This window comes from Camelus dromedarius, chromosome 5 (genome assembly GCF_036321535.1).
Source record: "Camelus dromedarius isolate mCamDro1 chromosome 5, mCamDro1.pat, whole genome shotgun sequence".
Classification (NCBI taxonomy): domain Eukaryota; kingdom Metazoa; phylum Chordata; class Mammalia; order Artiodactyla; family Camelidae; genus Camelus; species Camelus dromedarius.
Genome location: NC_087440.1, coordinates 56,761,180 through 56,788,267, shown reverse-complemented (window position 1 = coordinate 56,788,267; position 27,088 = coordinate 56,761,180). Strand labels below are relative to the sequence as shown.

The 27,088-nt window shown below is 40.7% G+C and overlaps 1 protein-coding gene across 2 annotated transcripts; it reads left to right on the top strand.

The window, feature by feature from the left end:
- The first annotated feature begins 226 nt into the window (after positions 1-226).
- On the top strand, positions 227-27,088 carry CCDC198 (coiled-coil domain containing 198). 2 transcript variants are annotated; one of them, XM_010982969.3, is made up of 6 exons: positions 227-637; positions 2,930-3,012; positions 15,611-15,697; positions 17,100-17,198; positions 17,963-18,122; positions 24,834-27,088. In XM_010982969.3, the coding sequence occupies exons 1-6, from the start codon at positions 415-417 to the stop codon at positions 25,067-25,069; spliced, it is 888 nt and encodes a 295-aa protein (XP_010981271.2). In that variant the 5' UTR covers positions 227-414; the 3' UTR covers positions 25,070-27,088. The 2 variants fall into 2 exon arrangements, with proteins under 2 accessions (XP_010981271.2, XP_010981270.2); XM_010982968.3 differs by having other exon boundaries at positions 17,097-17,198.

Here is a 27,088-nt window from a genome sequence, read left to right as displayed (position 1 = left end):
TTTTAAAGGTATGTACAATGAAAGGGTCAAGTTTAAGACTTCTCTGAACCTCTGCTCTCCATCTCTGTTAATGGCCCTCCTGGTGTTAGAGATTTGTTTAATGATCAATAGCGGTTTCTCTTCCTACCACTAAGTCTTTCAGAAATTAGCGTAACCAAGTCAATGTTTAACTGGATTCTTTGGGTCTGAAATGGCAAAGCAGCAGTTGACGGGAAGTCTCCATGGAAACCAGCCTCCCAGGAAGTGGCCAGAGGGTTAGAGTGTGTTGAAATAAAGCTACAGAAATGTCATGAAGGAAACGACTGCTTTGTAGAGCTGGGTTAACTTTGGAAATACCTTGATTAAAATAAGCTACATTAAAGGCCCCAAACCACTACACACACATGGTTTTACCTTGAGTATCTTTAATGTGAAATGGGCCTGAGCCACGCTAAGGCTCACCCAAGGGTGACCAAGGTAGCACCTTTGCAGAACAAAGAGGAAGAGACTCCCTCGGCCAGCCCTGTGGACTTTGCATTCACTCAGAATCTGGAAGAAAAGAGTTCATATTCATTCGCAAGACTGCAGGACCGGAATAAAGCTTTGGAACGGCAGCTGCCACCTCTACGAGAGACCGGGTATGGGAGATACTCTGCAGGTAAATGTAAAATCCAGCATGAATTAATGGATTTGGGCCAAGGAGAGCTACTGATAGATTTTCCTGACTAGCTCTATAATTTCAGAAAGTTTCTAAATTACTAAAATATAAGGGGCCATCTTTTGAGGGGAGACAATGTTTGTCAACTGAAAGTATTCTGGCTACATTAGGATGGGTGTGTAAACTGTACTAAGGGCTTTTCACCATTCCACATGAGAAGGAAACCATTTTGTGTCAGCTTGGTGTATAGTGCTTTTGATGTCTGTACATAGCTCTGCCAGACAATTAAAATTCTATAGATAAAGATGTGATAAATTTTGACAATCGTATGTTGCAATTAGATTCTAAATTTAAATCATCCTCTCCAGTATCATTTGATGCATCAGGCTTTACTGTGTTGAATGCAGTGCTTTAGCAGTGAATCCATTCTAATGTGAATTTGGAAACCACCCCAAACTGGATTGATTTATCGCAGTACAGATGAGCAGATGTGACATCCTCTCCCTAACCCCATATTCTGCATGGTCATCTGCAGAACTAGGAGAATTTTTTTCCCTTTATGATTGGCAGCCCTGAGGCAGAAGTGACTATAAATTCTCCTGGAATACTTTACAAGATATAACATGTTTTATGACAGCCATGATGATGATGATACTTAAACAGACATTCTAACTTGGGAAGAGACATATACATATATGATGTATACACATGTATACGTGCATGTTAATTTCTCTTTTCGTCACATTCTGGATCATTAACACAAATAAGCTCCCATTATTGACCAGGAAGCTATATTCTCTTTTGGTACCTAGTAGATCTTACCTAGAATGATTTTCATGGCTACTTGCTGTAGAACTGACAACCTTTGACTGGTTCTCTATGGCCTATATTTTTATGTTCTTCAACTTCCTAAGCATGTGAGTAGGAATATTCCTCTTAGTTTCATCAAAGAACTCCTTTTTTATCCAAATCTTCCATCTGGAGTTTTAAGATTTTGGTACTGAATGGTAAAAGCTGACTCTAAGGTCCGAACTGGGAAATGTTCTCATTTTTGAAACTGCAAAATCACATTAAAAATAATGTGCATTCTGACCACTATTTTCAAGGGGCCCATATTCTAACCCCAGCTCCAACAAATACCAAATGGTATGTCTTTAGGCAAGTTACTTCATCGATTTTCTTTACTGATAAATCAGGGGTAAAAATAACACAGCCTATGCCATTTCAGGAGAATCAAATTAACTAATGGAGTGATATTACTCAAATCATGGCACAAAATTAAGGAGTTGTCAGACTGCTGGAAAAAATTCTGCTGAAAAAATTTACACTTTTAAATCCAACTTTTTTGCCTTACCCAACTTGCTCAGTGGTCTTGAAAGAAAATAAGGACACAGAGAAGCCCTTAAGGTGATCATGCTAATGTCTTAAGGATAGAAACACATAATTACCCAAGGATTTTGCCTTTTAAAATGCAAAGGGGGACTCTAGGATAGTCTACATAACAATCTAGAAATCAGAATGCTTCCAGATTGTTAAGAGAAAAGGACAAGACCATCATTCATGCAGCACTGGTCCTGGTAGTCGTCTCAAGGACCCAGGATAACCAAGCTGAAAAATGAAGTCCACATGGATCTCTTGATCCTGTTTCCTAATGAGGCTTAACTCTGTAGCCCTGGATTGTTTTATCAGGGAAGATTACTGGTATGTTGTATTATAGGAACAATTGTGGGAATTCATTTCCTTAGTTAGGGGGACTATTTAATTGGGAACATACAACACTAAGCATTAGATACTCCTATGATACATTAAAGCTCCATTTCTTTATCACCTCTCTACCTAATACCTATCCATCTATTTATCTATTCCACCTGAAAAGAGAACTTACCTTCATTTCTTAGAGCTATATTTTTCTCTGATTTCCTATATTATTTGGGGGCAATTTCATGAAATTAAAACAAATCAATACTACGTTTCTATATTCCAGGCCAAATTCTATGTTTGAATAATATTTGCAGTCAATACACTGTTAAATGTTCAGCCCGTCCTCTGGATATTAATCTGGGGAAGAAATGAGGAAATCAGAAATCAAATCCTGGGTCTAAGCGAATATTTTATTATTTACATAGGGCCCCTGCTTTACATGTTTCAACTCCACATTCCACCTATTGGTTAGACATACAGAACTGAAAAGATACAAGATTGTGTTAACAACTTCTAATAACTAATGATCAGTCTAACTTAAGAGTAAATTGTTTCTAATGGTTTGTTTTTGTTTCTCCCCAATCCTTCAAGTGCCTGGGGCCATGTATTTTGACATCCCACTGGAACAGAGGGAAACAAGTATTATTAAAAGGCATCCACCAAGAAGACTTCAAGTAAGATGAATTTAAAAGGCTTCATAAAGAATTTCTTGGATTTAATGGTAACATCCCTTTTCAACTATAAGCATAAAAGAGGGATACTGACAATGACTAAGCTAACGAGAATGACAGTGTTGTCAATGCAAGACCATATTTCTTTAGGATTTCCTTCTGTAATGATTTCACTTTTAAGACTACCACCAAAAGAAGGGAGTATAGTACCAAAGACATAGGCATGATGGGCCTGAATCTTGCACTGATTAGTTGGGTGACTGTAGGGAAGTCACTGTAATAAATAATTACAACAACCACTACTGCTATTTAATGACCACCTGCTACAAGTCTGATACACTCTAGGCCACTTGATCTATGTCATCCATTTAATTCTCATACTCTTCTGTGAGAAAGGAGGTATTATCTTTGTTTTATACGTGTGCTTCAGGGAGTCAAGTAACCTACCCAAGGACAACAGAGGCCACTTATCAACCAGGCCTCCGAAGCCTGTGCTCTTAACCATCAGTATAGTGATCTCTACAGCCCTGCTATCCCTAACCTTTCTTTCATCATTCCAAATGCTAACTGAGTGTTGAAATTGAGGACATTGGATTCCAAGGCAGCAAAGCAAGAGCTTTAAATGCATTCACCTTAATAAATATTTAATGAATTCCCTGTAGAGGACTATAAATTTTAAGAGCACTCATCCTAGAAGGGGAAAGAGATCTGCGTGGATCCTTAAAAATGAGCATCAGCTAAAGGAGGGTTTGGGGCTCTCTTGTGAGCAGGGTCTATCACTGACATTTGAAAAAGGGACTTGGAGCCAAACCCCACCTGCTGCAGAACTCACTCAGATGTCTGGAACAATCCCAAGGGTATTTGAGCTCATTTGCTGGGGATTATTTCTGTTTCAGTTGGTTTTTATTTACTTGTCTCCTCCAGAAGCTCACAGTCATTATTTGAAGTGATTATATTTTTTGGTCACAAAAAAAAGCAACTTTTCCCAAAATATTAGAAACCTCAAAATATTGTTTAGTTAATGGAAAATAAAGTGTAATTCTATGAAAATGATATCTAATTTTTAAATTTTTGAGCATATCTCGAAAGTGGACAATTTTAAAACTCGTATTTTATTCCTAAACCAAAAGTATCCTTTCAAAGGAGCTCATTTAATATATCTTCCTGCAGAGCCTCTAAGCTCAATAACTCAGACAGAAGATATTCCTGTAACCAGTGAAAAATATTTGTGTAGCAGTCTATAGTTCACAAAGTACTTTTTATATTTGCCAACTCTAAATAAGCTAACGTTAGGCTTTGATGCTCTCAAGTCAATCAAACTTAGAAAGAGAAATTTAGTATTTCAGAGTCACAGACTGCACGCCCACATCCTAACCAGCCATCTTAAAAATTAAGAATCAAGACAAATGAATTATTTGAGCATAAAAACTATGTCTCATTCAGTTTATATCATCAGTTACTAACTATATGTATCCCACGAGAGTTTATGAATAAATGAATGAATGAACAGAGGGATGAATGGGACTCGTTATCCCTGGTGGGGAAAAAAATTAATGAAAGTCCACTCCCTGCTACTTCAGACCTGTAGCATCACTGTATTGGAAGTCGAAGTGGCTAGTCAAAGCAACCAATGAGATAAATTTCAAGGATATAGGAGTATTTTATTGAGCTCAAGAGCTGGGAGGCACCTAGACTTCAGTGTCGAGCTGTGCCTCAGAACCTAAAAGGCAGAACTCTCTATGTGCATTTGCTTTAATCTCTCCTTGCAGATCAACTTTCCCTGATCCTCAGCACCACTTGATGAAATATGGCCACTCTGAATTTGCATCTTACAGTTCCAAACAGATAGACTAGCCTGGCCCTCTTGGCTCCAATTCCAAATTCCTGGGAGAAAAGATATTATTGGCTCAGCTTTGCTCATGATTCCTGCTCTGTTCCAGTGAGCTATGACAAGGGAACATGCTCACACAGTAGAAATGTGGGCAGGGGAACTCCCCCACCAACCGTCACTCACTGTAGATTCTACAGGCAGCTCCCAGAAAAGAGGGAAATCACTGGGAACTTGGCAGACGCTCCCAAAGATCTCAACTATAATTATCTTCACAAATGAAGCTCAGCACATTTTCCACCACAAATGGGTTTTTTGAGAGAATAATAAATGCTGGGTTCCCATAACATGCTAATTAATAGTCCAACCTCTGCCAAAGAAAATTATAAAAGTATTTTAAATTATTAAACCAAATCTAATTGCATCCTAAATAATTTGAGTTTCATATTTGGCACTCTCCACTTCCTGAACATCTACTCCTCAAGTAAGGAGCAGGTCGTGAACTAAGGTTCTCCAGTTGGCACTGCTAAGATGTGAGAAGCTCGGCCAGGCACCCTGAATCAAAGGTACCTGCCCCATGTTGAAAAGTTGATCATCACTGTTCCTTCTGGCCTGATGCACCTTCTCATCCAACCACGTCAGGTCCAGCCTAAGGTGGAGATGGTGCCCTGTGCCTGCTCCTACCCCATAGAGTTTTCTCAGGTGATCTCCTTGGATGACTCCGGCATCTCCAAAGATTTGCTTAAATCTCACCTTCCCTGTGAGACTTATATGACAACCTATTGATAATTGCAGTTTTTACCCTGGGACTCCAGATTTCCCTGACCCTTCACTATCTTTTCTTTTCTCTGGAGCACTTATTTCTATTTAACACACCAAGAAATTTGCTTGTCTATTATGTTCATTGTGTTTTTGATTTTTTTTTTAACCACCTCCCCACCACATCCCACCCCAATGGTAGAATATAAACTTCACAGAAGCAGGGACTTTTGTCTGTTGTCTTCACTAATAGACCCAAATGCCTAGAACAGTAGCTGGCACACAACAGGTGATTAGTCAGATTGTATTAATCAATGTTGAATGAATGAATGGAGAGGAGAGAAAATTGAGCATAAGGACAGCTAGTGAGAGTTAAGGAGAGTGATTCTGACCTGGATGGTTTCATGATACTGTTTTTGGTCTTAAGACAGTTTGTCACAAACTTACTCCCTTTCCTTACCTTTTCTAATCCTGCCCATTTTCTGTTATCTTTTTTTCTTTGTGATTTGTGAGAGTTCTTTATATATTTTAGATCTAGTCCTTTGTTAGTTATATGTGTTGCAAGTATCTCCTATCTATAGTTTGCCTTTTCATTTTGTTTGTGTGTATGTGTGTGTTTGTGTATACACAAAGTGTTTAGCGTTGTCAAAGTTCTCAACCTGAACTTTATGTTTTATATCTCATATTTTGTCTAAGAAATTTTTATCTCCAAGCTCTTAAAGACATTCTTATTTCTAAAGTTTATAATCTTTAACTTCTCACATTTAGGTCTTAATCCATCTGAAAATCACTTGTAAGCAGTTGTGAAGTTGGAATCTAATTTTATGGGTTTTTTTCCATTTGATTAATCTATTGCCCCAACATTCTTTATGGAATCATCCACTCTTTGACCATTGATTTGAAATGTTACTTCTGCCATATATCCAATATCCAGAGCTTCATGAGTCTGTTTCTGGGCTCTCTCTTCTGTTGCATTGGTCTATTTGTGTATCCACAGGAATTCTACCCTGTCCTAATTATGTACCTTTAACTAAGTCTTAATATCTAATATGGTCAGTCCCTCACCTTATTCTTCTTCAGAATTGTCTTTGCTATTTATAGTCCTTTGTTCTTCCATGTGAAGTTTGGATCTTCTCGTCAAGTTCCACAAAAAAACTTTGTCAGTATTCTGATTGGAATGTATTCATAGATTCATTTGGGGAAAATTAACCACATTAACAACATTGAGTCTTTTAAACCATGAACGTGGCATAAATCTCCATTTACTCACATTTTCTTTTACATCTTTCAATAATGTTTCATGATTTCTCCACAGTGAGAGAAATCTCACACAGCCTTGTGTGAGATATTTTTATGTTTGTTTCTCAGGACCTGTATCAGTCAGGGTTCAATCAGAGAAACAGAACCTATAGAAATAGATATATATTAAGAGACTTTATTGCAAGGAATTGGCTTACATGATCGTGGAGGCTGGCAAGTCAACTTTGAAATCACAGGGCAGGCCTTAAGGAAGGGCAGACTAGAACTGTAGGGCATGAGTTGAAGCTGCTGTCCAGAAATATATTCTCTCCTTCAGGAAAACCTCAGCTTTGTTCTAAAGGCCTTTCACCTGATTGAATCAAGCCCGCTCAGATTATCTAAAATAATCTTCCTTACTTAAAGTCAACTGATTATGGACCTTAATGACATCTACAAAGAATTTCACAGCAACACCTAGATTAGTATTTGTATAACTGGAGACTGTGGCCGAGCCAAGTTGACACAAAACATGTTTTTTCACTCTCTTATGAATGAGGTATTTTTCCCATTTAATTTTCTAAGTGATTATTATTGGTTAATAAGAAAGCTAATGATTTTTGTGTGTTAATTTTTGTGTTCCACACTTGATTGAAATATACTGGTAATTCTAATTGTCTATAGATTCTTCTAGACTACATAGACAATATCTTCTATAAACAAGAATTTTTTTTTCTCTTTCTTTCCGATTCTTGTCCCTTGTACTGATTTTATTGACTTTTGCATTGACTAAGACTTCCTTTGCAATGTGGAACATAAACAGTAGTAACAGGCATCCTTGTCTTACCTACAACATTAATAAGACTGATTTTTAAAACAAAATACATTTGCAACAGGATTTTGATAGATGCTGGTCAGAGTCCCAAAACAGATGGCACATTCAAACTAGGATAATTCAAGGAAGTTTTCTTTAAAACTTTATGGAGGTTTGGATAAGGGGAACCACAGGAGATATTGCAGTAACCACTGGTAGCAGCTGAGAAGTAACTACATCTAGACCAAGGGACTCCTCGAACCCAGAAAGGGAGACTGAGGTAGAAGAAGATGCTTTGAGAGGAACAGTGGGACACAGCTGACCCAATATGGCCTTGCAGGGAGGGAAACAGAGGAAGAAATAGCCTGACCTCATTCTCTTTCTTCTCTCAGATTTCCCACCAGGGCTCTTCCGTGGATGAAGTCAATGAGAAGCCAGAAGGCAGGAGAAAGTGCTTAGTCCTTACAGGCAGAGAACAGGGTAGGGACATGTGGCAAATGGATCCAGAGAAATAAGTGGAAGATACCTGGCACAATGCCATTTACTAAATTATTGACATTTCTTTTATTCCTAGTATGCTAAGAGTGTTAAATTTTATTGATTCTTTTTCTCCATCTATTAAATAATCTATTAAAATAATCTTACAGATTAAATCTCATGGATTTAACTAGCTGATACAATATAGTACACTAATAGATTTTATGATGTGAACCGTGCTTGCATTCCTGGTATAAATCCTATTTGGTCATGAGAAATACATTGCTCAATTGTATATGCTTAAGTTTTTTGCATATATTTTCATAAGTGGAGTTGTTGTACAATTTCCCTACGCTGTCTTTTTCTCTTTGTTCTCAGGATTGTACTAGTTTTGTAAAATGAGTTTGATTACCTTTCCCTCTTTTCTGTTCTCTAAAATATTTGTTATCTGTTCCTTAAAATTTAGTAAAACAGGCCTATGAAATCATCTTTGGCCACTTGGACTTTTGGGGGGAGTGAGAAATTTTCCTACTAACTTAATTTCTTTTATGGTCCTCAGTTGATTCCCGCATCATATAGGTATCTTACTTCTTCCTGATTCAATTTCGCTCATTTATACTTCTCAGAAAACTATTCATTTATCTATGATTTGAATTTATTGTTATAAAGTCTTAGCTTCTTCATATTCAACTTTTTGATAATGCCTGTAAAACAAATCTTTCAGCTTACATTTTGATGCAGCTTTTGTACTGGCTAAAGAGATGAGAACAACTCAGCCTGGCTCTAGCTTCCGTTCTCATATGGAGCATTTTAAAAGTCTCCTTTAGCTGACAGTAATAACTCACAACTATCAGGAGCCCTAAATGCCTTGTGGGTCAGTTTCCCCTCAAGTTTTCTGTTCTGTTTTCTAGCCCATAGAGATATTTATCTTGTATTAAAGCCCGACCACCTCTTTTGGTTTCATGGTGTTGTGTGTGTTTTGTGTGTGTGTTTGTGTGTGTGTGTGTGTATCTGTTAATCCCATACTCCTAATTTATCCCTCCCCCGTCTTTCCCCTTTGGTAACCACAAGTTTGTTTTCTATGGCTGTGAGTCTGTTTCTATTCTGTAAATAAGTTCATTTGTACTATTTTTTAGATTTCACATATATATGATACTTGTTTTTCTCTGATTTATTTCACTTAGCATGAAATAATCTCTAGGTCTATCCATGTGGCTGCAAATGGCAATATATCATTCTTTTTATGGCTGAGTAATATTCCACTGTGTGTGTGTGTACACATACATACATACATACATACATACATACATACATACATCTTCTTTACCCATTCATTTGTTGATGGACACTTAGGTTCTTTCTGTGTCTTGTTATTGTAAATAGTGCTGCTATGAACATTGGGGTGCACTTATCTTTTTGAATTAGTTTTTGTCTTTTCCAGATACATGCTTAGGACTGGGATTGCTGGATTGTATGGTAACTATTTTTGTTTTTAAAGGAATCTCCATACTGTTTTCCATAGTGGCTGCACCTATTTATATTCCCACCAACAGTGTAGGAAGGTTCCCTCTTCTCTACACCCTCTCCAGCATTTGTTATTTGCAGTCTTTTTGATTATGGCCATTCCGACTGGTGTCAGGTGACACTCATCGTGGTTTTGATTTGCATTTCTTTGATAATTAGTGATGTTGACCATCTGTATGTCTTCTTTGAGAAATGTCTATTTAGATTTTCTGCTGATTTTTTTGATTGGGTTGTTTGTTTTGTTGTTACTGAATTATATGAGCTATCTGTATGTTTGGGAAATTAAGCCCTGTTGGTCACATCACTTGCAAATATTTTCTCCCAGTCTGGTTATTACTTTGTTTTGTTTATGATTTTCTTTGCTGTGCAAAAGCTTTTAAGTTTAACTTAGTCCCTGGTTTTATGTTTTATTTTTCATTGCTAGATATTTGAAGCAAATAGTGTTATTGAAATAAGAACTCATTGCAATGCCTTGATCAGAAATTCCTCCTTGGCCTTAAGATTCCTTGCTCTAATCTGACTTGGACACCTTGACCTTATTCCCCAGAAACTTTAAGGACATATTCTTAAGTCATGATGCCAAATAAACTTTACAGTGTCTTTGAGTTGCTCCTGCCCACCTTTCTCTTCCTGCTAGTAAACAGAAGCAATCATCTCAGATTAATGCTTGTCACCAAGATCTGTGACTTATGCTTGATTTAATCTCCTTTCCTGAAACTCCTAGCTGACACTCCAACTGATTATCCTGACCATTTGTTTTGCTTGAGAAGCCAAATAATCCAGAAATCTTTAGACAAGTAATTATTTGTTTATATCATGAAATTTTAAAAGGTGTCATTCTGCCAATTCTCCTGTATTTCCTCCTATTGTATTCTCTCTTAAGATGATAAAGTGAGGCATCTTGTTTCCCTGGGAGGGAAAAGGAACATTGATATGAACCCAGAATTCCAAGGCAATTTCATTTGACTGGTTTGGAGAAGCCAATTTTCCAACACTTCTTTCCTGCAGTGCTTCTCAGGCCAAATGCAAATGATGTAACAGAGGGATTCTTTTTGCAATGTTAGTTGCTGCCATCTAGTGCCCTTTGTGGAAGTATAGTGTTCTTTAGATTCTTTTCAAAGGCCAGGAAGAAAGTAATTGCTTGGAGAGAGTACTTAAAGATACCTACTCATTAACCTTCATCAGAACTGTGAATCCAAATAAAATGAGGCTGAAAGTAGAATAATATATATTCATGCTTTCAAAGAAAAACCTGGCCCTAGAATTTATGGATAGCCTAACTTAAATAGCTGAGAGTATTTAAATAGCTGGCTTTTTCAGACTCAGCTTTTCAATAATGCTCCACAAGCAAATCCTCCATGATTTATTTTGATGTAATTCCTTTTTGGAGTCAAGGCAGTATGGAGGCCAGTGGAACCTACCATAGGAAATCTTCAGAACCTTCTGGAGAGTTTTGAAAAATATATATGTCAAAGAAACAATTGATAAGCTGAACTTCATTAAAATTAAGAACTTCTATTCTGTGAAAGACAATGTCAACAAAATGAGACGATAGGAAGATATACAGATGGCAACCAAGCAAACAAAGAGACGTTCAACATCTTATGTCACTAGGACATAGAAAATTAAAACAACAATGAAATACTACTACCCACCTATTAGAATGGCCAAAGTCCAGAACACTGACAACACCAAATGCTGACCAGGGTACAAAGCATCAAAAACCCTCATATATTGCTGGTAGGAATGCAAAGTGGTAGAAGACAGGGTGCAGTTTCTTACAAAACTAAACATACTCTTACCATACAATCTAGCAGCCAATACTTTTCAAATGAATTGAAAACTCACATCTATGCAAAAATCTACACACAGATGTTTATAGCAGCTTTAATCATAATGTCAAAACTTGGAAGCAACTAATATGTTCTTCAATAGGTGAATGGGTAAATAAACTGATACATCCAGACAATGGAATATTATTCAGCATCAAAAAGAAACCAACTATCAAGCCATGAAAAGACATGGAGGAAAATTAAACAGATATTGCTAGGTGAAAGAAACCAATCTGAAAAGACTACATACCCTGTATGATTCCAACTATATGACATTATGGAAAATGTAAAGCTGTGGAGTTGATAAAAATATTAGTGGTTGCCAGGGGTTGGAGGGAGAGAGGGATGAACAGGCAGAGCACAGAGAATTTGGGGGAGAGGTAAACTCCTCCCTGTATGATATTATAATGGTGAATACCTGTCATTATACATTTGTCCAAATTCGGAGAATGTACAACACCAAGCGTGAGCCCTAATGTAAGCTGTGGACTTTGGGTGATAATGAGGTGTCAATGTAGGCTCATTGACAGTGACAAATGTAGCACGCTGGTGAGGGATATTGATAGTGGGGAGGTTGTGTGTGGGGGGTATATGGGAACTCTATACTTTTCTACTCAGTTTTGCTGTGAACCTAAATCTCTCTAAAATATAAATTTTATTAAATATATATACATGTAAATATATACAAATATATCTACATAAATATAAATATATATATTCCATCCTCCCAGGACATGTCCCAGACCTGTTGAATCTCAATCCCCAGTGAATAGCCCAGGAAGTTTTGTTTTGTTTTTTTTTCAATTCCAGGAGATTCTGATGATAAACCAAGTTTAGAAACAAGTATGGAGAAAGGAGCATGGGATTTGGAATTGGGCAGACCTGAGTTTGAATCCTGGAGTTGGCCCTTTCTAACTATGCAGACTTGCACAAGCCATTAACCTTTCTGAAATGGAGAATCATCATAATTATCCACAGGGTTCACGGGAGGATTGAATGACACATTGTGAGCATGACATGATGGGCGGCAGTGTCTGCAAAGGTGTATGGGCTCAATCACCAGGGAGAACCGAATCTTGAACCAAGTCCAGGGGATGCATGGCACAAACACTTCCTTGTTCTCTCCTTAACCCTGAAACCCCACCTCGGTCATTACTGAGTCTCCCTCCCTGGAGATCCCTCCCCCTAGCCTCCCTCCGCCTTCCTTTTCTTCTCCATTCCTTCAGGGTGCTGACTTGATCAGCGGCTGCTTCCTGTGCCAGCAGGTCTCATGTGCCCTGCATCTTCGTGCTCTGCAGAGTTGAGAGCCAGGACAACAATAATCCTCTTTCTAACTAGTACTGATTACCTCTTGGCTATTTTGTTTAAAAAAAACAAACAAACAAACAAACCACTTCCAAGCCTCGTCCTTCCACAAGTGTAAAGACCTGGCACATATGTAACATAAAGATGACTTCTTCCCCCTTCGTCTCTCCTCCTGCCTCCGCATCCTTGGCGCTTCTCCCTTCCTTGCCCGGTCACCCTGTGGCTGCTCCGCCAGAAAGGACTGCTGGCTGTTCTCCCTCCAGCAGCTCAGGCCCCGCCCAGGGACCAGGAAATTGTTCTGTATGGAGCACAAGGCACCATTCGTGCTCCCCATTATGAATGCTGGACCCTCAGCATCCATTTTCCATGGTCTCTCCCTCTCTTTTCACCCTGGTCACCTTGAAAGCCAAGCTGACTGCCAGGCCTATCCCTAGCCAATGCAACAAGTCAGACTACAATGAACAATAATTTCCAAATATATTAGGATTTGCCTCTAGTATCAGACTAAGGTGGGAGCAGTACTCGCACTGTTTGCTGCTACATCATATCCTCCTGGTTTTCCTCCTGCTTCTCAAGCCATAGCTTCTCAGTCTCCCTGGCCAACTCATCCCCATCCACCAGCCTCTCAGTGCTGGAGCTCCTCAAGTCTACAGTCCTTGGCTCTGCTCTTCTCACTCCTGACCTCACTTATCCTACGGTTTCAGTCATTCTCTCCCCAGGGATGGTTCCCAAACGTGCATCTCCAGCACAGACCTCTCCTCTCTGTTCCACCCAAACTTGGCCCTCTTGTGGGATTCCTCGTCTCAGCGAATGACAGCGCCACCCGTCCCTTGTGTCTGGACGTCATTTGGGCACTTCATTCTCCTCAGTAACCATCATGAATCTTGCCTGGTCAGTTTTAAATATTTGTAACGCCCATCCATTTCCCCCAATGAGCCTCCAGCCCATCACCTTTGTCCTCCTAACTGCTCACCCACATCCGTAATTGCTCTTCCTCAGTCTAGTTCCTAGGCAGCTAGAGTGACCATTTTTTAGAAGCAAATGTAATCGTGTCACTACTTTGCTTAACACATGTCAATGGCTGCCCGCAGCATTTAAGAAGGCAATGTCTTAGGAATGCCCCGTCCAGCCGTGCGTGGATCGGCCCCTGTCTACCTGCCCAGTCCCGCCTGAGCCACTCTTCCTCTCACTCTCAACTGCAGCCAACTGACTTCTTGCACTTGCTTCAAAAGATCATGCTCTCTCCTGCCTCAGGGCTATTGTTCACGTTGTTCCCTCTGCCTGGAACACCTCAGTCCCCTAAAAATTCCCAACCTTCCAACTTCTGCTGAAAAATTACTCCCTCAGGAAACTTTCTTGGACTACCTCCTCAGCCCCTCTCTCCCCTGAGTTCATTTTCTAGGGCTGCAATAATAGAGTATAACAAATTGTATGGCTTAAAACGATAGAAATGTATTGTCTCACAGTTCTAGAAGTTAAAGTTCAAAATTAAGGTGTTGGCAAGATTGGTTCCTTCTAAGGGCCATGTGTAAGAATCTGTTCCATGCCTCTGTCCCAGCTTTTGGTGGCTTGTTGACCACCTGGCATTCCTGGGCATCATCCTAGTTTCTGCCTTCATCTTCACTTGGGGTTCTCCCTGTGTGCGTGTCTAGTCCAGATTTCCCCTTTTAATGAAGACACCAGACATACTGGACTGAGAGCCCACTGTATTCCAGTATGAACTCATCTTAACTAATTTTATCCGCCAGATCTCTCTTTCCCAATACGGTCACACTATGAGGTACTGGGCGGCCGGCAAGGGGTGTGGGATGGGGGTGGGGGGTTAGAACTTCAACATATGCATTTGAGAGGAACACAGTTTAACTCATAACACCCCCATTTCCAATATGGAGCCCTCTAGTTATATATTATCATGGTAGATTTTTCCAAAGCACTAATCACACAGTTTGTAATTAATCAAATAATCACACAAGCAAAAGTGTATGTTTCCCCATAGATCGTAAGCTCCGTGAGAGACCATGCCCATTTTTATGAACCACTGTACCCCAATGCCTGGCAAGTAGCAGTCGTTCAAAAAGTACTTAGTGAACAAACTCTGTGACCCTCTAGGTCCCTGACTGCATGTCAATGCGAAGAGACCAGCCTTGGTGTCCCAAGCCTCCACAGCCACTTCCCAGCACTCCAGCATTGAGTCGTCTGAGACAAGTGGGGCTGGAGGCAGATCTACTAGTTCATCAGCTGCTGCCTAGTCTTAGTGACCTCGTGAAACTCTAGTACCACCTCCCCCATAAAGCCAAGCCTCTGCTAGAAAAATCCACGACTAAGGCTCGTTAGCACATTGCACTTTCATTTTCAATGTGCCTCATAAGCACCAGGAATTATCACTGAGGAGGCTGAGGGAGCTTCTCTGGAGATCTTAAAAACAGGTCACTTTCCTAAGGACCAGAACAGTTTACCTGGGTAGTTAAGGGATGAATAAAGTAACGTAACTTCCCAGTGCCTCTTTTGTCTCTAAAATTCGAAGACCCCTATTTGGTAACCGTGGATGTGGTCCCTCAGTGCAGACAGAAAAGGATTCTTAGTCCTCTGACTCTCCGACCAACATTTGGATCAATGAGTCACTGGCAGGAGTGCAACAGACACTAAAGAACCCAGATAGGCTGAAGAGCCTTTTGCACAGACATGATGGTAATCGTGTGGGAATCGCCTCCCATGTGTGCTCTCGGGGACACATACAGGGTGTTAAGATAGTTTAATGTCTGGCTTTTATGTCTCATCATCTCATGGCATGAGGAATGCTGAGTGCTCTAAATGTTGGACTTCTAGAAGCTTGAACCCATTGACCTGCCACAAGTAATTACTTCTGAAAGGCTCCTGAGCCAGCAAGAAGCCGGGAGGAGTCACAGAGCAAAGGTGAGCAGCAGCAGAACCCGGAGGGGGCAAGGAACTGGGGGGCGGGCCTTGCTTTCCCCACACTCCCTGCACAGAAGACTTCAAAGGCAAAGCTAGCCGTTAAGTCATTCAGAGGTAGAATTTTCCAAAGCTATCCATTCTCTCCTGGGCCTACCTCCAACTGGCAATTACTCTTGCCTCTCTGATGAACTCTGAGCCTTTCTCTGCTGCCTGGTGCAAACAGGGAGATGTAGATGAGAGAAGAATTTTGTTTGGACACTGGTGATTCTACAAGTGATTTTTGTGAAAAATCCAGCATAACTATCCCCTTTCATTCTTCCTCTCGGTTTAAAACTTGCTCTTTGTTCTCAGCTTCCAGGGGAAATCCTATCTATGAGTGGGTCCTGGCTTATAGACCACAACCTCACCAAAAAGTAACCCTGGAAAGGGTCTTCTGTAGAGCTGTTTCCTTTTATACACTTGCCACACTCTGCTGAGAAAACTCCCCTCACGTGGAAATAAGGACTGTGAGGTAGGAGTAGATTTTCAACACTTTCCTCTCCTGATTTCATTTTGGAGTCATCTAGATGCTGCCATGTGGCTGGCTGATTTGATAAAAGATGTCCAGCTATTTTTAGATCCTCAAGGCCATGTTTGTGATACTGACAGCACCCTCGGAGACGGGCCCCTCCCTGAGGCTCATATCAGCCAACACGATCACTGTCCACAGGGCAACATGAGAAGTATCACTGGACCATTTGGCTACTACGTCCCTTCCCTTTCATGGCCACAGCAAGTGATGAATGAGGGTATATTCACCCCAGCTGCCCTCAATAACTGTCCACACTGTGCCTCTGGAATTTATGATGCACTGGGGGAGGTCACCCAAGTCACAAATAATCAATTTTAGATCCTTCCTAAACTTCAGTGTACCGGCGCTTATACTGGAATATGGGGGTACACCCTACAGAAATAGGTTCCATTTAACCATGCAGTGGCTCCCCTCTAATTTCATAGCCAGGTAACTATTCAGTGGCAGAAGAGGCAGGGAGAGAGAAGCAGGTCTCATCCAACCAGAACACAACTGTAGGATGACAGTAAAAGCATCTGTTGATAGGAAGTGATATCTTGCCAAAGTGAGATACGGGAAGATATTTCCATTCAAGGTTTGCAAAACTCTATAGGAACCTTAAAAACTACATTATACACACAGCAAATTGTGACTTCATTTACTGACTAAGCTGCACTAAGGACTCGTCAGGGAGCTGCAATTGTCCACCTTTGACAGCACAAGAGATCTCTATGGATTTTGACTAATGATTGATTAAGATCTCCCTCTGTTCCAAAACGGATTTCAAATCGTGGATTGCAGAGTCAGTAAATAATTACCCCATGCTAATGAGTGTGTCATCTTTCATAGCAGGAACTGGAAAAGAAGATGCAAATGCCAATGCATCCTTCTGGGAAAAGGCAGTATTTACACAAGATGCAGATGCTGGAAATGAACCGTAAAAGACAAGAGGTAAATACGAGGAGAAGAGTGTCATATTTATCAAATTTACTCTGCATAATCACTGCCCTGGTACCTAGTATAGTTCAGCATCCATCTCCAGTCTTTACCCAGCATTTTCAATTTAGTCATTGGAGCCAAAGGTTCACCTGCTGGAGTTGAGAAGAGACAGCAAGGTCCCTCCTGCTACCAGCCCTGCTGAGTCTTTTCTCTGTGTTCAGTCAGCTCAAGGATGTATCTATGTCTCAAGGCCCCCCTTTAAATGTGTTGCTTCTATGACATTCTGGCTTCAGCAGGAAAATGGGGTTAATTTTTTTTGTTTTAGTAAAAAGGAGGTGGGGGGTGAGTTGATCTTTATTTTGATAACGAGGCATCTTTCTACAATTTATGCCATAGACTCATCTTACAGAAAAATCTCTGAGAACAAACCCTTTTACAGTAATGTCTCTTGTAAATGCCATATTCAAAATTCCTCACCCTACTGAATGAGCCTGAGGTCACTGTCTTCTGCAATTCTGAATATATCCGCTAGCCAACGGAGAAATGTTTCTTACAAAGGTCCTCACCTCTTTGAGACTGTAAGCATGCTCCCCTTTCTCCTAACAAACCTGCACATGAAGAAAGTGTCCACACCATCTAAGAGGAACACAGAACTGTGTTCTGTTGAAGGGACCACAGATGTCTACAGATAAGCACACAGTCTGCAAAGTGGCTGATCTGTTGACCTGTTCTGCTCTAGGGGAGGACACTAACTGATTATAGTGGATCATTTTCAGGCCCAGGTGGAGTTGAAGAAAAGTCTTCACAGGGATGCAAGAACTAATAAGCAAAAACAGAGGGACCATAAAGCCAAGAAAATCCTTCAAAGCATCCCAAGAAATGACAGCGGTGACTTTTTCACCTTGTTGCCTGATGAAACCTTGAACAGAAGTCCAGGTGAGTCATGTAATATTATTAGTTAAAAAAATATATTTCAAGTGTTTTTAAAACTTTATCAAATAAACTTCTGAGGTGGAGTAGGGAAGGACAGCAAATAGGTATCCTTGGGTTCCCGCTGCTTTTCTGCTCCCTGGGGTATAATGGGCACGTTGTCATTAACTTTGGATGGCCGGGAGGAAAAGGCAGCAGCTTAAGCGCTGTGGTGAGGTGTCTCTTTTTAGAAAAACACTGTACTGTACATGCACGACTGCAATCCCTGCACCATCCCTTGGAGGAGAAAAGGCAAAAGAGCCTCATCTCGTGGGTAAAGAGAATGAAACATGGGGAGATACAGTAAACAGCAAATTGGTATCAGCCAGGTTGGTGCTGTGTGCAGACACTCTCCCCACCCACCCTTTCCCTTTTAGAGAACGTCTAAAACTGAATCCAGCATCACTGCCCTCTCCAGGCTTGTTCATGCTGCCTCCCGCTGTCTCAGTGGGCGTGGCCTCCAAGCGCTGTTGTCACTCAGCCAGAGACAGTGCGCCTTTGCAGCCGTTCTGCTCCCTCTCCTTGCAGAGAGTCAGCCACAAAGTCATGTTGATGTTGCCTGGTGCTGAAACCTCCCCTCTTTCCCTGTTCCCTGTGCCACCCTTAGGTCGTGATGCACACTAGGGCTATTGATGCAGCCTCCTGACTGCACTCCTCCCTCAGGTCCTACCCTCTGTCCATCAACCGTCCACCTCGGTGGTCCTCAGTGCAGGCCCCGGACCACCAGCACCAGCCTCACGTGGGAACTAGCCACGGCTCCAGCTGGAGTGATTGCAGGGGGGTGCCCAGCCATCCAAGTTTAACAGCCCCTCGCCCCCATGGTTCTCATGCCCTGATAGTTTAAGAACCACTGCTCCACTTGGTCATCCAGGTGTTGTCCACAGACCAGCAGCATCTCTGGGGATTTGTCAGAAAGACAGAATTTCAGGCCCCACCCCAGACTTCCTACATCAGGACCTACATTTATCAAAATCCTAAGGCGATTCTCAAGCACAATACGGGTCTAGAAGCACTGCAATATAGAATAATCTTATGAAATGTAGATGTGACCATATCACTCTCCTGCTTAAAAAAAAAAAATCCTTCAGTGAGTCTCCATCAGCCTGAGGACATAGTCTAAACTCCTAACCCCGATGCGCTAACCCTTCAGCCAGGCCAGGTTGCTCAGTGGCCTCAGACTGCTCTGTGATTTCTAACAGACATTTGCTTTCATAAACTCTGCGCTGTGCTGCCCCACCAATTAGAGTCTCATTAAATTTTCCCTGTCTGTGTCCCCTCAGAGCAAACCCACCGCTAGCAAATGTCTGATACTGCTCACACACACAGCTTGCTGTGCTGCGGGCCAAGTCCCCCGCCAGTGAGACCGACCACTGGTGGATCTACGGAAATACTGGCCGCGTCTCTGGAGGTCTTGAGCTTCTAAGAGGCCAAGTCGCCAGCTGAGACACTGCCCCTGCTCAAGGAGCAAGATGCTTCATCAATGAGTTAATTAAGTAAGAAAAAGCTGAAGAATGGAAAATCTACTTGGGGCATCTATTGAACCCACACTCCCAAGTTCCAGAATGAGATACGCTGTGTAGTCACACAGATAAACCGTGTTTGCCATGTAAAAAATACGGGCAAAATAATGAGAAAAGCGCCTCCGCTGAAGTTAGGTACCTAAGGGTCATTGCTTGAGATTAGGCCAAAAAAGCCAGCATTGGTGAAGCCTTTGGAAGATGCCCCAGGTCTGGAGGGACCAGGGGAGGCAGTGGCACGTGGAGAAGGGGTTTTCCTCTGCTCTCCTGATACTTTTAAAAGCTGCTTTGAGGGGAGGGTATAGCTCAGTGGTAGAGTGTGTGCTTAGCATACATGGGGTCCTGGGTTCAACCCCCAGTACCTCCTTTAATAAACAAACAAACAAACTTAATTACCTCCCTCCCTCAAAAAAATTTTTAATAAAATAAAACAAAATTAAAAAAATTAAAGCTGCTTTATTTTGTTCCAGCTAAGGTTTATCGAATGCTTACTCTAAGCCAAGCACTGTGCTTCACCCTTAACGTGAATTATCACATTTAAGCCTCACACAGCCTATAACGTAGGAGTTACTATTAGCCCCCATGTGACATAGTCAGGATTCAAGGCCGGGTCTTTGTGACTCCAACATGTGCAACCCCACCCACCCCCTCGTAGAGCCTCATCAGGAGCCAGGGGCCCAGAGCTCTGTCAGGACAATCTTGGGAAAGTCTGTAAACGTAGAGATGGTGACTCTTCCAACTTATCTCTCAAGAGAAGGCTTCCTTTTGCAATGCCTACAGACCTCACCACTTGGTAGGCATGTACTTGAAAAATTCCTTGTGACTTATCTCCAAGTGGGATCTTTGACTTCTTTCTCTGTCTTCTAAAAGCAGTTCACTTTGCTTTCTCCTCAAAGTGGAGTGTAGCCAAGATCATAGACTTCCCTGAGCATTCTGCTAGTGAAGTTTTAGTAATTAAGTTTCCTCTGTACCCAGCTCCTTTTATTTAAAGCTATATTTGTCCTATATATTGTCAAGGCTATATTCTTGTTCCCTCTTTTGGAAGGTAGAGAGTTTCAGGTCTTTTGTGAGGTAAAAAAATCAGTCTCCGTTTTCTGCTGCCTCCTTAAAATGAAATCACACATGCTTTACATATATTCTACATATACTTATATAATAAATTGCATACATCTGTGTCATATACAATGTGTACAACTTACACAAAGGGAACATCACTCTTCTAGGCATACAACTCTATGAGCTTTAACATGTTTACATGGCCCCTACCCTTTCTAGAAGCCATGATATGAGTCTAGTGAGGAGAAAAGCACTGAACTTAGAATCAGAGTCCTTTATTTGAGCCCTGACAGTACATTTACTAAATTTAAGTTCCATGGGAGCTATAATCTTTTCTTGTTCCTACTGTAGATAGGAGGTACACAGTAGCCTCTCAATAAGTATTAGCTCTATTTGTCCATATAGATTTATTCTACACAGAGAAAGATTATAGCTAACTCTCAGTCGTCTGACCTCCATGAATCTGTTTCCACATCTGTAAAATGGGAATAATGCATTATGTCCATTATGTAGAGTTTATGTAAAATTTAAATAATGTGTGAAAGTATATATAAAATGTAAAGTACCATATGACTATGGACCAAACTGAAGAAAGATGGAACTGATGTCTGATAGTGAAAATAACTGTTTCAGGGGAGGTGTCACTCTACATACATCATTTGAATGTCACCTTCAGAATTCTGGTCACTTATACTATTACTTACTTAGTATTTTCCTTTAAGGTATCTTGTTTTATTTTTAACATTTAGTCTTGTCTGTGAATTAACTGTGGAATTATGGGTTTGATATAGTGGTAATACATTTTTTTAAAACCCATGTTATAAAATACAAAACCATCAAATCTTTTTAATGCTTTGTATGATCCTACAGTCACTTCCTGTTTTCCCCAATAGGCCTCTGTTTCCTTCCTCTCTCCCCAAATTAATTTTGAATACACTTTCCTCTACTTTGCTCACCCAAAAACCACTTAGGTTTTAAAGGTTATATTTTTCTTTTCTTTTTTTTTTAAAAGCTAGCAACCATAAAGAATCAAATGGAGATTTATCCAAATGTAACAAGTAATAAGATATCTAGCTCGGAAGTTCTCAAACTTTAATGTTTTGTATATAAAACTTTGTATATTATGTTTTATGAGTGGCTTACGGGATTTTCAAGGATAAAACTGAACATGTGACTTTTGCTTCACCCACTAACTTTTGATCAGAATTATCATAACACCAAGAGTATTGCGAGACTCATACTATTGTTAATATTACATTAGACCCCACCATTAACAAACATTCTTTTCCTGTTTCAAAGCTCCTGCCTCTAGTCGGCAGAAAATCCCTGTTCCCAGTCTGAGTGGTGCTTTTAGTAGCTCTGGGCTCATTTGTAGAGCAGAGATAATTGACACCCCCTGGCCCCAATGAATGAAGCCTTTCCCAGGTCCCAATTACCAATACTTCCTGCCTTTCAAAATTCTCTGACGGCTCATTGGTTCATTCATTTATTCATTTACTCATTCAACAGATACTTGCTGAACTGGGTAGATGTGGTACTTACACAACAGTACAGAGAACAAACAAAGGAAAGTCCAGTGAGAATCTAACTGGGAGATCTAATGATCTGAGGAGATGGAAGGTTTCTGGGAAGAAGTGATATTTAAGCTGAGACAGGAAGCAGCTGAAGGAAGGGGGCAGGTGAGCACATGAGTGTAAGGACCAGGGTGCTGGGACATTCAAAACTGTGATTAATAACAGCAGGTGCAAAAGCCTTCGAGTGGGAGGGAGCCTGACGGATGCTAGACACTGGATGGAGAAGAGAGATGCAGACAGAATTGACTTGAGATGACTGTGGAGACATAGTCAGGGCCCAGTGCACACAGGGTCTTATAAATCACGTCCTATAAGGACTTTGAACTCCATCTTAAAATCAATGGGAAGCTTTTGAAGGGGCAGGGGAGTGAACTATCAGGTTTGTATTCTAAATATCACTCTGTTTGCACTGCAGAGGATGGATGGAAAAGGGACACAAGAGAATGCGGGGAGACAGGCTGTTAGTACGTAGCAGCAGTGCGAGTGAGAGCTGGTGTCTGGACCAGGGGAGAAGGGTGACAATGGGGAGGGAGAGGAGCCAGACACAAGATATTTAGGAGAGAGAACTGGCAGAATCTGGTGATAAATTAGATGTAGGTGTGTGGAGACAATGAGAAGGCCAAGAGGATTCATGGGTTCTCCTGAAGAACTAGACAAATGATGGGGCAAAGGAAGGACCATTTGCAGGACTAGGGTAACTGGGAGAAGAGGCAGGTTTGTGACAGAAAGAGATAGTGCAGCTGACATATTGCCAGGAGACATCAAAGAGGAGGTGTCCAGTTGTATAAAAAAGTGTATCAAAGCTCAGGAGACAGATTAGGGCTCAGGGCATAAATGCACTATCGTTCACTTTCAGCGCTATGTAAATAGACAATCTAGTACGTACAGTGATATTCAAAGGGAGAACAAGGTTGCCCTTCAGGGAGGCTGAAAGGAATCTCTTGAATCCCAAGGCATGAATCCTCATATTGAAATGCTTGATTTTTCTTTTATATCAATATACAACTTCAGATGTCCTGGGCTTAAATAAAATATGCCATAAGATTTGATCAACAATTGTCGCTAAGACAACATTCAGAAAGTTGTGATTGATTGATTCCGTCAGACTGGGGGATAAACCTGGATGTTTCATCCAGGATGATTTTCCAAGCTTGGAAGTGATCGTTAAGATTTTGTTTTCTTAAGGCCACCTTCCTGGAATAAAGCCATGTTGTTCTGTAGCGCATTCTAAGAGGGCTCTGGGTACTGCTTAAATAAAAAGCTGAAATAAAGACATACATGCATAAAACTCCACACCAAAAAATACATTAAATCTCTTCCCCAAAAATAGAACATAAAAAAAAAGCCCCTGACCATTTGAGCTCTCTAGTTTTGTAGGTCTGGGGTGCGACCCAGGAATCTGTGTTTCTAGAAGGCTCCATAGGTGATTCTGATACAAAAGTCAGAGCTGATGGGAGGGTTAGGAAAAGTGTACACAGTGTGCCTAGAACATAGTAAATGTTCAATAAATGGCACTAGGCATCACCACTTGTGCAACATTCTTGCCAAAAATGTTTAACGGATTTAATCACAAAGAAACAATCAGAGCCCCAATTTAGGGTCACTCTGCCAAACAATTGGCCTGGATTCTTTAAAATGTCAGTCTCAGGAAAAAAAGAAGATAATGAAGGTGGAGGAGGAGGATTCTTTAAAATGTCAGTCTCAGGAAAAAAAGAAGATAATGAAGGTGGAGGAGGAGGATGAAAGTTTCCTGAACCTCCAGATGACTCCATCTGAGCTGGAGGATGAGAGGGGAAAAGAGAGAGAGGAGGAGGAGGAAGGAGGGGAAAGAAGGAAGGGAGAGAGGGAGGGAGGAAGGGAGGAAGGAAAGAGAAAAGAAAGACAAAAAGGATAGAGGAATGTTCATGAATTAAAGGTCACTAAAAGACAAGAAAATAAAATGCAACACATGATCATAGTTGGGTCCTGGATCTAAAAAATGAAACACAAACAGGCAAACAAAGTGGCATTATTGGGGTCACCATGGACATCTGATATGGACCATATATTAGAAAACAGTATTGTATCGATGTTAAATATCCTAAGTGTAATAATTGTCTTGTGGTTACATAGGAAAAATTGCCCTTGTTCTTAGAGATTTGTGGTGATGTGTTTTGGGGAGAAGTGACTCTGCAACTAATTCTCAAATGATTCAGCTGAAAAGTATGTGTGTGTATATGTGTGTGTGTGTGAAGCAAAATTGTGACAAAATGTTGTTGATAGGCTGGGGTACACAGGTATGTACTGTACCATTCTTGCAACTTTCAGAAGATCAGAAAAAGACTTTTTAAATAACAAGAAAAATTATTTTAAATCTTACAGAGACACCGGTTGGAATCCTTTATATGTATGTATGTATAAATATATATATATATATATATATTTGAAATAACACCAAGCAAATTATTCTGTGTTTATAAAAACCTAAGGATTTAAAAAAATAGATCATTGCCAGGGAAAAATAAATTAAATGAACTTTTAATTCTTTGCAGGAAATTCACAGAATGAAGAATTTTTGGAACATCAATCAAGGAGTGACTATGGTCCCCGGAAAATTGGCAAAATGGAAACCTGGCTCTGTGAACAAGAGGCTCGGAGACAGCTTCCCTGGGACAGTTCCAGCTCTGACTCAGATGAGTTGGGGAAAGCCGAGAAGAAACCACGAGCATTGGTGAGGACCAGGACAGAGAGAATCCCACTCTTTGATGAGTTTTTTGATCGAGAATAATACTGCTATTCACTAATGCAGATGCCAAGCGCACTGAAAGCCTGCTCTCCTGTAAGAGGTCTTCAGGCTAGTGTATGAAGTATTTGGAGGACACCAGTTCCCTTTCTTTTCGTTTGGAGCCCTAAGATTAAAGGTGTGAGGCACATTGTAAATTACATTGCATAACTAACTGCCTCAAAACTTAGGGGCTTAAATACAGCCAATTCTGGTCCCATTTTTCAGTGGGTTGCTGGGCTTGGTTGGGTGGTTCTTCTGCTGGTCTCTTTTTAAGTCTCTCACGTAGCTGAAGTCAGATGGCAGGTCAGACTGGAGTCATCAAGAGACTCAACCAGGACACTGAGACGGCTGAACCTCACCCCTCTCCATCCCAGAGCCTCTTCACATGGATTCCCCATGTGCTTTCTCCTGCAGGGCATGAATTTGCTCTCATGTCAGCCCAGGTCCCCCAAAAGCAAATGTTCCCAGAGGAGGAAGAGGAAGCTGCCAATCCTCTAAAGTCTAGACCACAGAACAGCCCCAAATCACTGCCTCCACACTCTGCCGGTTACTGCAAGTCATAGGCCAGGTCACAGGCAATAAAAAATAGGCTACATAGGGCCTGCATTCCCAAGTGTGGTCTCCTGGAGTCCATCTTTGAGACACGCCACCCCCCTGTACTTTCTTACAGCAAATTAGAATTTATAGAACAAACAGATGAGAGAGTAGACTTGATAGAAATAAAAATGACTTTTTAAAGAAAAGTCACAGCAATGCCACATTAGACACTAAGCTTAAGTCACTCTCTGGTGAGTTAGAAGTTTGTTATCTCAGAACAGAAAGGCTACAAGGAAAGAAGTAAAATAATGTCACGTGTGGAAGATCATTGTGAGTTAAAGCTCAAAACTGAATGAAGATCTCTTAGATTATGACATAGATCTTAGAGCTCTTTAAAACTGAAAGGAAACTTAGGAATGTTCAATCCAAAAGTTACTCTATTCACAAAAATTAGGTTTTCAGGCAATTCTAAGAGCTTCTTTTGCATAAAATTAGACTCTACTTTTAGCATAACCTAAAAATATTTTTAAGCCATCCAGAGGTTTCTAAGAATTTAGCAAACTTCAAAACAAAGTAAGACAAAAACACCCTTTTAAGACTTGTCTAGGAAACTTCAAAAAAAAAGCAGGAGAGAGATACACTCCCTGAACTCGACATTCAGCACATTCAGATCAGTCACTAAGAAGATAAAAAGACTGGTGTGTCAGGGGATGAACATTCATGTTTCTTCCAAGGAGGGAAGGCAATTAATTAGGTCATCCTGGGCACTTTTACACCCAGTTCTATGCAAGCAGTATTCTTACTTTTCTGTGGTAGGCTACAAGCAGATTTCCTGCAAAAGAATGCATAGATTGAGCAACCAGCCTTCTTGAAAAAGTTAAGATCCTTGAGAGGAGAAATGAATTCAACCTATTTATAATATCCTCATATTATGGTTGACCTGGAAGGTTTGAAACAAAGTGGGATGGGCATCTCCCAACACTGAAGATAGCAGGACAGAAGCGTGTCTTCATTGCTCTGGTCTGTGACTTGAAATTGGATGACACCTCCTTCTAGACACTCACTGGACTGTGGGCTACATGAGGGCACGGCTCCTGCCTTCTCCCTGTGGTATCCACCTCTCCCCCCAGCCCCTTGCTTCCTGGCACAACATCTGGCACAGTCTATTTATTTAATTGTTTACTGAAATACAGTTGATTGACCATATTGTGTTAGTTTCAGGTGTATAGCCAAGTGATTCAGTCATACATTTATATATATTCTTTTTCACATTCTATTCCATTATAGGTTACTTCAAGATATTGAATATAGTTCCCTGTGCTATACAGTAGGACCTTGTTGTTTATCTGTTTTATATATAGTAATGTGTATGTGTTAATCCCAAACTCCTGATTTATCCTTCTCCCCAGCCCTTCCCCCTCTGGTAACCATAGTTTGTTTTCTATGTCTGGCACAGAGTTTATTATTAAATGTTTGTGGAATTCA

What these genes read in the sequence shown, in the direction of transcription:
- CCDC198 (XM_010982968.3), top strand. Translation starts at nt 415, where the DNA reads ATGGGCCTGAGCCACGCTAAGGCTCACCCAAGGGTGACCAAGGTAGCA. An exon ending in TGAACCGTAAAAGACAAGAG is followed by an intron (nt 17,199 to 17,962) that starts GTAAATACGAGG and finishes GATCATTTTCAG; the next exon opens with GCCCAGGTGGAGTTGAAGAA. An exon ending in AACCTTGAACAGAAGTCCAG is followed by an intron (nt 18,123 to 24,833) that starts GTGAGTCATGTA and finishes AATTCTTTGCAG; the next exon opens with GAAATTCACAGAATGAAGAA.